Raw genomic sequence first — 12,064 nt, forward strand, 5'->3', positions numbered from 1 at the left:
AGAGAGAGAGGGGGAACAAGAGAATGGGAGAGAGAGAGATTATCTCTAATTATAGAGTATTTCTATTCCCACACAAATGATAAAAACTACAAATCATGCTAGAAGGGCCAACATGGCTCCTACTCCAGCACATGGCCCCGCCTCCTCCCCACTAACTATGGGCTCATTCGCTTATTTTTACCTCCTTGCTTCCTTCATATGAGGCCTTTCCAAGCTCCTAGCTCCACCCATCAAAGGACACAAGGAAAGAAACCAAGCAAAGGACATGAGGATGGAGGGAACGTATATTAGGCAAGTGGATTATCCTCGCTCTCAAGCGTCAGTCTGAAGCCTTATACACATCTCTCTCTGTTCTATACCTGTACACATCTGTGTTCTACAGCTATACACATCCCTCTCTCTGTTCTACACCAGTACACAAATATATCTCCGTTCTACACTTGTATATATATCCCTGTTCTACACCTGTATACATTGGTTTTCTACACTTTTACACATCCCTCTCTGTTCTACACCTGTACACATCTCTCTCCGTTCCACATCTGCACACACCTCTCTGTGTTCTACACCTATACACCCCCCCTCCCTGTTCTACACAGGTATATATCTTTCTCTGTTCTACACCTGTACACATCTCACTGTTCTATACCTATACACATCTCTCTGTGTCATACACCTGCACACTTCTATCAGTTCTAAATCTCTCTGTGTTCTACACCTATACACAACCCTCTCCCTGTTCTACACCTGTATATATATATATCTCTCTGTTCTACACCTGTACACATCTTTCTCTGTTTTTCACCTGTACACATCTCTGTGTATTGTACACCTGTACAGATCTATCCTTGTGTTCTAAACCTGTACATATCTGAGCGTGCCACACCTGGGTTCATGTCGAGGCACTGTAAGTATGTTTAGGATGCATGTTTAAAGAAGGAAATTCAGAAAAGAAAAAAGCAGATGCAGGCTAATCCTGAGATAATCTATGAGCTATTTTCTAAAGATTCTATGTATGTGGAAAATACGGAACAACAACTGGTGTGGTTGCTTTTTTTTCTTGGCGCTTTGTAAGTAGTCTTTGCTTTCGCCATTTTTCAGGCAAGTTTACGACATCCTTTTGTTAATTTAACAGTCTGAGGCAGTGATGGCCTTTTATGAGATTAGGGAAACTAAAAAAAAACATCACCAGAAAAACAATGAGTGAATAGGAGGTAACCCTTACCACAAAAAAAAACAATAATAAAGGAATCCCATGTTAATACAACATCTTTAACTGCAAAGAAAAAAACTGTCAATGTGTCTGCTTACGAACATGCAACAACAGTGGTTCCCAAGGTTGGTCCTGGGGACTCCTGTGTATGCTGGTTTTTATTCCAACCACTATTGCAAACCCAGAATATTAACAAGCTGTTAATTTTCTGAATTAGGTGCTTTTCCTGTTTAAATGTATTAATTTACCCTACTAAGCCACATGATGTTAGAAACAGCTATGCGTTCCATGAAGAATGAAAGTCCCATATTCACACTGTGCTTATTGTGCTACATTGCAATTACATAAAAAGAGGAAACACAATTATTGAACTGATCAAATTAAAGGTGAATCAATAGGCTCCTAATTGGTGAGTGTGGGCACATGGCCACTAAAATTAACCATTTGGTAGATAATGAAGAATTAAAAGATTGTGTTAAGTTTAAGGGAAAATAAATGATGAAAGAACGTAAACACTTATGTTCAACAACCTAATTATGAGCCCCATTGATTCGCCCCAGTCGTTAATTTGATTGGTTAGAAGTTTTTGTCACGTCTTTATGCACACGTTTATGTGCATGTGCACACAAACATGCACACAATCTGAACGGACACATCTGAATTTTAATTTGTGCAATTATTGTGCACGCTGGGTGTTGTCAAAAGAGCAAGCTGAAGAAAACGTGCATTGATGTTTGTGACACGCCAAATTGGGCATGTGATCATCGACAGCCCATGGGCGGGAGGTGACAATTCGCGCATATCTAAGCCGATTCTGCGTTCGACTAGCTAGCGCCTGTTCACCACACGGCTGAACACCTGAGAACGTGTTGGACAGGTGCTTTTGTCACCCGAAAACACAAACACCAACAAGAGTCAACAAGTGACTCCAACACGCTACATGTACCTATGGCTGGATTCAGCTGCTAACTCTGCTCTTACCGGCACTGTGTGGAGTGTAAATATGCCTTTGGTAAAAGAAATTAAGGAAGTGTCTCCTTGCCATTCCATTCTATATTACATCATCAAGGTCCCCCAGTTTCACTACTTTGGCTGAGATTCAAGCAATTATTTAAAAAAAAAAATGAAATCCAGTCGTGTTCTTAACTTTACCGCAAAAATGAGTGTGTCTTTGTTGTGTTGGCCCTCGTCACAAATGTAGTTTGGCGAGTTCGTGCGATCGCACGCCAGCACGCGTTTGTGCGGACAAAGAAAGACGGGCGCCTGCAGTTCCTCGGAAGTCAAAAGTCTAGGATGCTACCTGGACGGGATCCCAGGCTTTTTGTCAAACTTAAGCCACGTCTCACACAAAGAGCGATCCGGCAGCCGGGTTTAGCAACGGCCCACAGACAGACGGCGTCCGACACAGCTGAGACAAAAACACCCGTGTGTCCCAACAAAGGTGCGCCCGACCTTAACCCCAAAATAAACATCCAGTCCCATTATTCCCTCGTAGTCTGAGCTCAGTGCCGTCACATGCCGCAGCCTGCCTACATTTATAAAACAAGTTGCCGTGCATGGAAGACCAGTGAAAGCAAAGACTCATTAGCTATAAATAAAAATGGAAAAGCACTCCGGCGCTGTGTATCACTGGTGGCACACAAACACCATTAACTCGGAAGGCTGCGTTTCCGAGCATTTGACAATTGGCAGATAATTCTGATGAAGTCTTGAGTGCATTATAGTCCAGAACAGCAGCAACTTTAATGAGTCTGAGATACAAACAGGACCACTGGCTTCTCTCAAAAGACCGAACAGACATACAAGGTATTTTTGAAAGAAAAAAAAAAGCCTAATGTAAATCCAATTCATTGATTGTAATTCTATACATTTAATTTTTGAAGACATACAACAGGCTCCAGTTTTGCTCACTATCTCTTACCTTGCCCACAGTCTGGTGAGCTCACACGTCAGGAACACTCATCATAGAGACCGCGAAAGCCCGGAACATTCTGCTCAGCCGTACACTCTGGTGCCTCTGCAGTCCGGTCGCCCGGCGCAAACGCGATCGCCGGCGCAGGTCACGGGACGTCCGGAGCGAGGTAAAACCTTAAAACTGAGGGGGTAATCTGCTCCCCGGCCCAACAAAAAGCTCTCTCTCTCTGCCTTCTGCCTAGCTTTCGTGCACGTTTTGCCGCACCCGACCTACCTGTGGAGCAGACGCCCTGCCGTGTGACTCAGGCCGGGGCTTGGTTTGAGGTTTCTCCCGAGGAGGCGAAGTGCGCAAGCCTGCTCACGGCCGCCCCGGCAGGACGGGACCCAGCCCACCAACAGCAGCAGCCTGGCTGCCCCGGCTGCTCCTCTTTGGCTCCACCTGCTGGAGCCATGTGGGAATTACAGCTCTCATAAAGGCCATGTTTTTTTCTTAAACGGGATGGGGCTTTCCTCTGGGTGTGTGTGTGCGCGTGTGTGTGTTGTGTTGTGTGTGTGTGTGTGTGTGTGTGTTTGGTGGTGGGTGGGGGGGAATGTTAGAGTACTGTCTTATTCTACTGTATCTGTCTTGTGGGGTTCCCTTGTCTTTCCTGAGAGAGAGGAGGAGATGGGGGTGAATTCTAATTGGTTAGGACATTGATAGGCCTTGCTACCTGGGTGTCCTTAGTTCTTTACGCTTGAATAATTTAAAAGGCTGCAGTCTCTTTTGACTCTCATGTCAGGTCGCAGTTATCACATGTCACTTGTGAGAATCGCTGACCTGCAGAATGAACTGTTCGCGTTGCATTGCGTTACATTACATTACATTACAGGCATTTAGCAGACGCTCTTATCCAGAGTGACTTACAGAACTTTTACATAGCATTTTACATTTGCATCCATTTATACAGCTGGATATATACTGAAGCAATGCAGGTTAAGTACCTAGCTCAAGGGTACAATGGCAGTGTCCTACCCAGGAATTGAACCTGTGACCTTTAGGTTACAAGACCAGTTCCTTACCCATTATACTACACTGCCACCTCAAGAGAGAACCTGTGAGAATCGGTGGCCTGTTTTAGAGTACACCTGTGCTTTCGTGAGCGTTCCCACTGCAGACCTCCGAGCCTGAAATATACTGCTGTAAAAACCCATGCGTGGGTTTGAAAAAAATACACACACACATAAATCTGGGAACTACCACTATTAAGGATGAAAATGGCAGTATCCATGAACATTGTTAAAAACATAAAGAATTTAATTATTTACAATAATCCTTTAGGATAGGCGTTATGCAACTAGCGGAAGCATCCATATGTGAGTAACCGTGTGTGAATTATTTCCACGGTAAACATTCAAAGCAATAAACCTATACGGTGGGGGGTGGGGGGTTTTACACAGAAAACAGAACATGCATGTGCGTGACTTGAGTCTATATAGTTGGAGTGCTTTGGGACGGGGTACACTTAACTGTACATTCATTTTATCTTTTTAATTGAACATTTATTTACTTAACCAGGGTAGACGCATCACTGTTGCTAGTGAGCCCTGGATGTCGTTCGGACCGCGGAAATAAACCAGCGCTCGCGTTCCGTGACAGTGGCGTCTGTTTCGCAGGGCGAGGGGGGTAAGACCCGCCCCTTCGGCACGCGATCGCGACGCGTTTCTCCTGCTGAAACCGATTCGCTGCGCTCGAGAGCCCGCAGGAGCGGCGGGCTTAGGAGCGCAAAGCCCGAAACGGGGACGGGGCACGGCCGTTTGAGACCGGCAGACCGGCAGAACGGACCCCCACGGCAGGTGCTTCGGGGCTAGCGCCGCTGCCGCGCGCGCTTCTGCTCTTAATTATTCATCCCGCCCTGTCACTCATTCACTCATGAGACAAAGCACGTACAGTACATTTAGCAGATGCTCTTATCCAGAGCGACTTACACAACTTTATTTACACAACAAATTCACACTGCATCCATTGCATACAGCCGGATATATACTGAAGCAATGCAGGCTAAGTACAATGTCTGTGTCCTACCCGGGAATCGAGCCTGTGACCTTTAGGTTACAAGACCAGTTTGTTACCCAATGTACTACACCGCCGCCCTAGTGGAAACTGGTGGAAACTGGTATCCCTGGTGGCAACATCCCATTGAGGTTGGATATAAGAGAGAACGGGGACTGGTGTATACAACTGTTTGGAATGGGGGCCAGAATTATTGGTTTGTGAATAAAATCAGAGTAAAACGCCAGACCCCCTCTGGGCCTGAAGATGAGCTAGGATTAGCTCCAGGGTTGCTGAACGCTTCCACACGCTTAAAGAAAACTTTTCTCCGCCTCTTTTCTGACGTTCGGATAGGGGGTTGTGTATCCAAATTTTTTTGTAACTTTCTGAAACCGGCATTCTGAAATCCTTGCCCACTTTCCGAAGCAACAGGCCTGGTGTGCACTGAGCAGAGCTTCAGGAGGTCTGCAAATCCTCAAATGTAGTTTGCCAACCGCCAGCAAACATCAGAAGAAGAAGAAGAAGAAAGGCCAGTTTACAGTTTGGCGATGTATCATTGCCACGGGCAACTGTCACATTTAATGGACAGTCGCAACAACTTTTAGTTTATTCCATCACCATCATTGTTGTGACAATCGCTGAGACTCAAATTTTATTGAACTTTGACGCCATCGCTGCCTAAGTTGTCATAATATTATCATAGAAAGTTTTCATATCCCGCAATTATCTTTAATGAACAGTAGAGTCATTAACTAACCAAACCTTAAAATAAAAAAAACAGAAGACAGCACATTTGTTGAGTTAGATAAACACAATTAGAATGTTTCCATGCCTGTATACTGCTGACTTGGCAGACTACAAAGATGCCATTAACATGACTTGTCAGTTCTGTGACGCGTTCGGTTACGTGTTTATATGTGTTTAATGCGCTACAGCGTTCAATGCCAAAGTCGAGTGACAGTGGAATGTTGGTGACAATGTAGCGATATCCATAGGCCAATCAAACATGGCCGAACGGTAAACAGGCCTGAACTACACCGCCGACGTGAACACTTCTGAATAAAAACTTTCAGTGTGCTCACCAATAATGTGTGCACTTGTATGACTCTTTTCGCCGCGATTATAAAGACACAAAGAAGTCGCTGGGGACGGAGTGTAGCACAGTGGGTAAGGAACTGGACTTGTAACCGAAAGGTCGCAGGTTCGATTCCCGGGTAGGACACTGCCGTTGTACCCTTGAGCAAGGTACTTAACCGAAATTGCTTCAGTATATATCCAGCTGTATAAATGGATACAATGTAAAATGCTATGCAAAAAAGTTGTGTAAGTCGCTCTGGATAAGAGCGTCTGCTAAATGCCTGTAATGTAATGTAATGAATTCTCGGATAAAAATCCCACCCATCTCTATGACGGATGGCTACTCCATCCCACCTTTGAGTGTAGCTTCTTTGGAAAAGGTAAGAACAACAACACCGCCCCGGTCTGTTTGAAGCATGTAGACGCCTTAACCCCGTTTCCGGAAAGCAGCAGGGTTGAGTGGAGTTCCAAGTTAACTGTGTAAAACTGCTTAATTAGTCAATTAAATGTTGGCTAACAATTAAAACCAGCACTCCAAGACCAGGGTTGCAAAGCCCTGGCATTTGTGTGTGTGTGTGTGTGTGTGTGTTTGCTTCAGTGCATTATTGGGCCCAACACATACACTCAGGTTGACCCACAGCTTTCCACAACCTATTTACATTCCTAAAACAGCTGGTAAGAAGACTGAGCCAGAACAATTGGTCGGACCTATAACTGACATACACACGTGTGTGCAGTCGTGCTACCATGTTATGGAAAAGCTTGCAAAAGTAACTAATACAATAGGATGCAGGAGTAAACTATAAATAGGAAATTCAATCTTGCATGTGTAGGTGTGCGTGTGTGTGTGTGTGTGTATGTGTGTCTGCACACGTGTATGCATGTGTATGTGCTTGTGTGTATGTGAGTGTATGTGTGTGTGTGTCTGCACACGTGTATGCATGTGTATGTGCTTGTGTGTACGTGTGTGTGTGTCTGCACACATGCATGCATGCGTTTGTGTGTGTGTGTGTGTGTGTGTGTGTGTGCATGCATGTGTGTGTTCACATGCCCGAGTGTCACATGCCCGAATGTCTTACTGGGCCAAATTCCAGACATACGCTCAAGTTGAAACACAACCTTCCATTACCTTTTTACCTTCATAAAACACCTGTTTCCAGCAAAGTTCCCATTCCTAAGATTAGCGTTCATAAACGTCCACAGGATTAACTGGGGAAGCTGCGGATGAAGAACTCAAAGCAGGCAATTTATAGAGCGCAAGCTCTGGGGATTTGGCCCGGCTCAGTTTTTGGAACAGAGTCAGGCCGGCCAGCCCGAGAGTTCTCGCACATCCGCGATGACAGCCACAGCTACCATCCATCTCCCGCTGGGACAAACAGCCCGGCGCGGGAGCTTCGACGAAAACATCAATCAAGCGAATCCTCCCGCAAACGTTGAAGAATATGTTCAGTTCTGACGTTTTTATAAAAGAGGAAAAGAAAAAACACACAGTTCTGAAGACCCCGGAATGCACGAGCCCGGAGAGGTGGCGTGTGATTGGTCACCTGCGGGGCTACCTGAATGGGTCCTACATTTTTTCAGCAAGACCTGAGAGTTAAGCTACTGTGCTGGGACCACCTATTGTTCTCGTTTGCCTTCTAGGCCAGTCTTTTCTTTTATGACAAATGGAGCCCCAGTTCTTTTGTACTACCTACATACGTGTCATGCATCTTGTGTAAAAGAACAGTGCTCATCTTTGTTCGTACTCCTCCTTCTCCCCTGGGCACAGGGGAAGCTTCCCTTTGCAATGGAACATTCCACCCCCCCCCCCCCCACCCCCACCGGCCACACCTCCAAGCCTATGGGGTACCCACCCGAATCGCGCCCCTCCCTCCCCTTGCTAGGAAAACGCACCTGCGGCCCAATCAATCACATGATCAAATGAATGCGCTCCATTGAGCCAGCGCGCGTCAGGCCGATCCAAAAAACCCTGTCAGCACACGAGAGGCATCGCCGCGCGAGGCCAATGCCGCGCTGACTGAGCAGGATCCTCTGTGTTTGCACACGCGGCGTGCGACGTCTTGTGCAACCCCGGGGGCCGATCGAAAGGAAACGAGGAGAGAATTATCGGGAGAACTGGTTCCCAGGGACAAATAAAAGAAGAGGTTGCTACAATTCAGAAAAATAAATCTGGAAAGTCAAATATTGGAGGCTTAATCAACTTAAGAAAAAAAAAACGTGCTGAATAAATATAAACGTTCATAACAACACAAAGTAGAGAAGTGACATGGTGATAATATTGACTCGATCAACTCACTACACCCTTGCAAAACATTTATTTGTTTCGCAAGAAGAAAACGGCCATGATTTTGTTTCGCAACAGTGTACAGTTCACTGATGAATAAAAACGCAACTTATATCTGGTCTTAGCTAGTAGGTTACCCATGGTTCAGTAATGCAGAATTGTAACGTTTGCGCGAGAACGTGTGTCCTATCCATCTCTGAAGACCCATCAACTTGAAACAGAAAAAAACGACGAAGCGACCCTGGATAGTCTGAAGTGAACCATATACACACTAAGATACCCAATAAAATACACACATGCGGACACACCTGGGATGCTGGGAGACAGAAATGTGCCTGAAGAGCTCAGTGAGTTTAACGCAGACGTGCAATTAGGCTATCTCGCGCGCGCACCTGTCCCAACTGCAGACATTCACGAGCGCTTTGGTCTTTGTGCACAAACCTTTGCGACATATCCTCAAGTTTAACTGGGTGAATACACCCGTCTGCATTTCCCATCCATACATTTTAATTGTCGCATTGTTAAAATAAGGTAGCTCCAAAGTGTGTCCCCAGAGTTCTCGCGCTCCTTGCTTTAAAAGTTCCATCCAAAACTGGCACACTGGTACCGTTCGCTACCCTGTCAACTAAGCTACTCAGCTCCATGGGCTGCAACCACATTTTCCTTCCCATTTTCCGTCCCATTGAATTTTACGTGAAGAACGAAATATCATTACCTCCAGCCCAAGGCATTTTGATAAGGAGACTGAATAAGGATAGAGCATTGCACTAACCGTTAAAGTTTAAAAAGCAGTTCCACTCACCGTCGTTCCTGTCTCCGTTTCCACGTTTTCGACTGTAGTACACAGTCCTCGGGTAATCACATTCATCTTCACAAGTAAGAGCGACAGAACAGCGCAGAAAAAGTTACAAATTAAAAATTTCCGTTAACCTTGAACTAACCTTTAATGACAGGGGGAAAGGTTATTGAACGTCTAAAATCTCATTATTTACTCTGCGCACTTATTTGGCAATACGTGCGACTCCGCTTTATTTTTCTTCATGCTCAGAACAAAAACCCGCTAATGGCTACTGAACGGGGAACATTATGTTACAAATGACCGAGCAGTGAACGGTGTCTTCGTGCATTTCAGTCTTCTCTACTTCAGTCTTGTCTCCTTTTTTCCTGTAGTTACTACGTCAACTGGTCCGAACATTTCCTAGTGACCTCGCAACGGAAACAACCCGCTTTGACACGCCCAGGAGGGATGGAGTTAGTAGCGCTCACCTGAACAGGTATCGTAAATCATTAGTTCACATGCAAGAAAAACAAGGAATACCGCTATTACAAATTATTTCATAAAAGTCAACAGCCAAGGATTCGTTTATAGATTATCAAGCACGTATGTTTATTTGTTGCATTCTTGTATTGGTTGTCGGCCTTACTAGGATACGAAAACAAACGCTCATGTAATACACATCTGAAAACCGCTCCGCAGCACGAAATACTAGCCTACGCGTCTAGGCTAATATTGCTCGATAACATGTCACAGGACCATAATTAAAAATGATTAAAAGTACGAATAAACAAATAAACGTAGGCCTACCTTGTTGACAAGAACGTAGATGACTTAATCAGCCACGTGCTGCCAATTTCAGACTCAACAGCTGGAGGCGTCAAAATCCGTTTAAATTGAGGACTATCAAATCGCAAAAACGTTGACCAGCTCTAGTTAGATAGTAATTTTGTTTGAGTAAAATTCTGCCTTCACATTTATAGCTGTCCACTTTCCTCTCTATCGCAATCGATAAAAAAATAACTTATCAAATTGTTTTTCTCGTTCTGAAGCCTGCTCCTTTCTCTCAGTGTACCGCTGAAACTCTGACGATAATGTCAGTATTAGAAATACCACACCAGCCTGTCGGAAGATCAGCACTTCATCCGGTGCTAAATTAACTGACAGTGGACTAACTTAAAGCACAGCATGCATATGCACCACCAAGCACCGATAAAAATATGTTACACCCTTGTAGAGCATTAATTAATTTTTAGAAAAAGTGGTGCGAAACACACTGGCTTGGTTTTACTTTAATACTAACTTCATAAGGTCACGAAGGTAGTTTTCCAAAGAGGAAGGATATTCATCATTATCTTAATACCGAGACAACAAAACTCACTCAATGCGTGCGCACACTCAAACACTCCGGCACACACAGCACTCGAATTTGACTGACGTACAGTTTTTGCTCCATAATGGTTATCTGAGCCTGAACTAAGGTTGTTTTTCAGAATTGTCTTTTGGATATGCGGATACTGAGTTGGAAATCCTCCTCTTCGGAAATCAGAGGAATGCGGTTGTTTTTCAGGTCTATGACCATTCTGACCTTGAACTTCGAATTTGACCAGGAAAGAGACCCCGAAAAAGCGTGTTTACGCGCCTACTGCTTATCATATGCGATTATCACTAATGAAATACAATACAAATGCAGCCACATTACTTTTTTATTTTATTTTTAAAAACATTTTCTTCGAACAGAACTGAATCTGGAAGGATTCAGAATGGGAGAGAGGGAGAGACTGAGAAAAAAAAACACTGCTATACCCTAGAGCAGGGATAGTCAAATCTGGCATTGGGTCCAGTAGTGCTGCTGGTTTACATTCCTCTCCTCCAATTACGGACTGATTTAAACCTTACGTACCAGGTGAGGGCAACCTCTGACCTATCAGTGACATTATTGGATTGTGGACTACCGGGGACTGAGGCAGATGATCTGCACAACTGGCCCCAAGGGTACCACTATAAGGCACTTAACCTGAAGTCCTGTGGTAATTAACTGTGATATGAATGTATAGCAGGGATCATCAACTCTGGCCCTCGAATCGAAATCCAGCCCTGGTTTTCTTTTCTCCCGGGTAATTTGCACTACTGATTGGCCAGACTGTCTTCACACCTGACTCCCAGGCAAAGGGAGGGTGGAAAACCAGCAGTTCTCGGCCCTTGAGGACCGCGAGTTGCTGATCCCTGATGTATAGTATATGAAATATGTCAAGTCAGCACGGCCAAATGAGCTATTAAATGAAAGGTAATGTAAAGCTGCATAGGCTAGACATGCCCTCCACTCCCATCCCCTAATATTTAAGGGTCAGCCTGCCAGAAAGAGACTCTTCCACTGTGAGCTTTCAGTCCCTCGTGGTCTTTCTAAACCACTTGCCTGAAATCATTATCATCTTGTGATGCCCCTGCAGAGCTAATCAGCCTTACCTCACCTGCTTCCACAGTCCCAGCAGATCAACAGAGCTTGGGATGACGCCCTGTTCCTGTACCGGTTCCCTCTGGTGGTCCCAAATATTTTAATCTTTTGGACCCCATGAAGTGACCGCCCTGTGGCCAGGCACCCTCCCCTCTGTGGTCAGTGTTCAGCACAGCGTCTGCTTAACGCAGCAGCGGAACTGTGAAATCACTGGCATTGTGATGTCACTGTAGAATGGATCTATTTGAAACAGGAAGCTGTTCGGTCAAAATGACACCCTTAACCCCATAAGGAGTGGGATCACGAATATGTGATTA

General features: G+C 44.9%; 1 protein-coding gene across 3 annotated transcripts in view; it reads right to left on the minus strand.

Annotated features, from left to right (window-relative positions):
• LOC118232734 (tuftelin-like) overlaps positions 1-9,675 on the minus strand; it is a 30,719-nt gene extending 21,044 nt beyond the window's left edge. Inside the window, exon 1 of one of the 3 annotated variants that reach the window (XM_035427796.1) lies at positions 9,320-9,675. In XM_035427796.1, the coding sequence (XP_035283687.1) occupies positions 9,320-9,385 (66 nt within the window). In that variant the 5' untranslated portion in view covers positions 9,386-9,675. Of the gene's footprint in view, positions 1-3,134; positions 3,368-3,401; positions 3,454-9,319 lie in introns of those variants that run through there. The other 2 variants (XM_035427799.1, XM_035427797.1) reach the window with 2 other exon arrangements.
• Between the last annotated feature and the right edge of the window lie 2,389 nt (positions 9,676-12,064).

This window comes from Anguilla anguilla, chromosome 8, assembly GCF_013347855.1.
Source record: "Anguilla anguilla isolate fAngAng1 chromosome 8, fAngAng1.pri, whole genome shotgun sequence".
In the NCBI taxonomy this organism is placed as follows: Eukaryota; Metazoa; Chordata; class Actinopteri; order Anguilliformes; family Anguillidae; genus Anguilla; species Anguilla anguilla.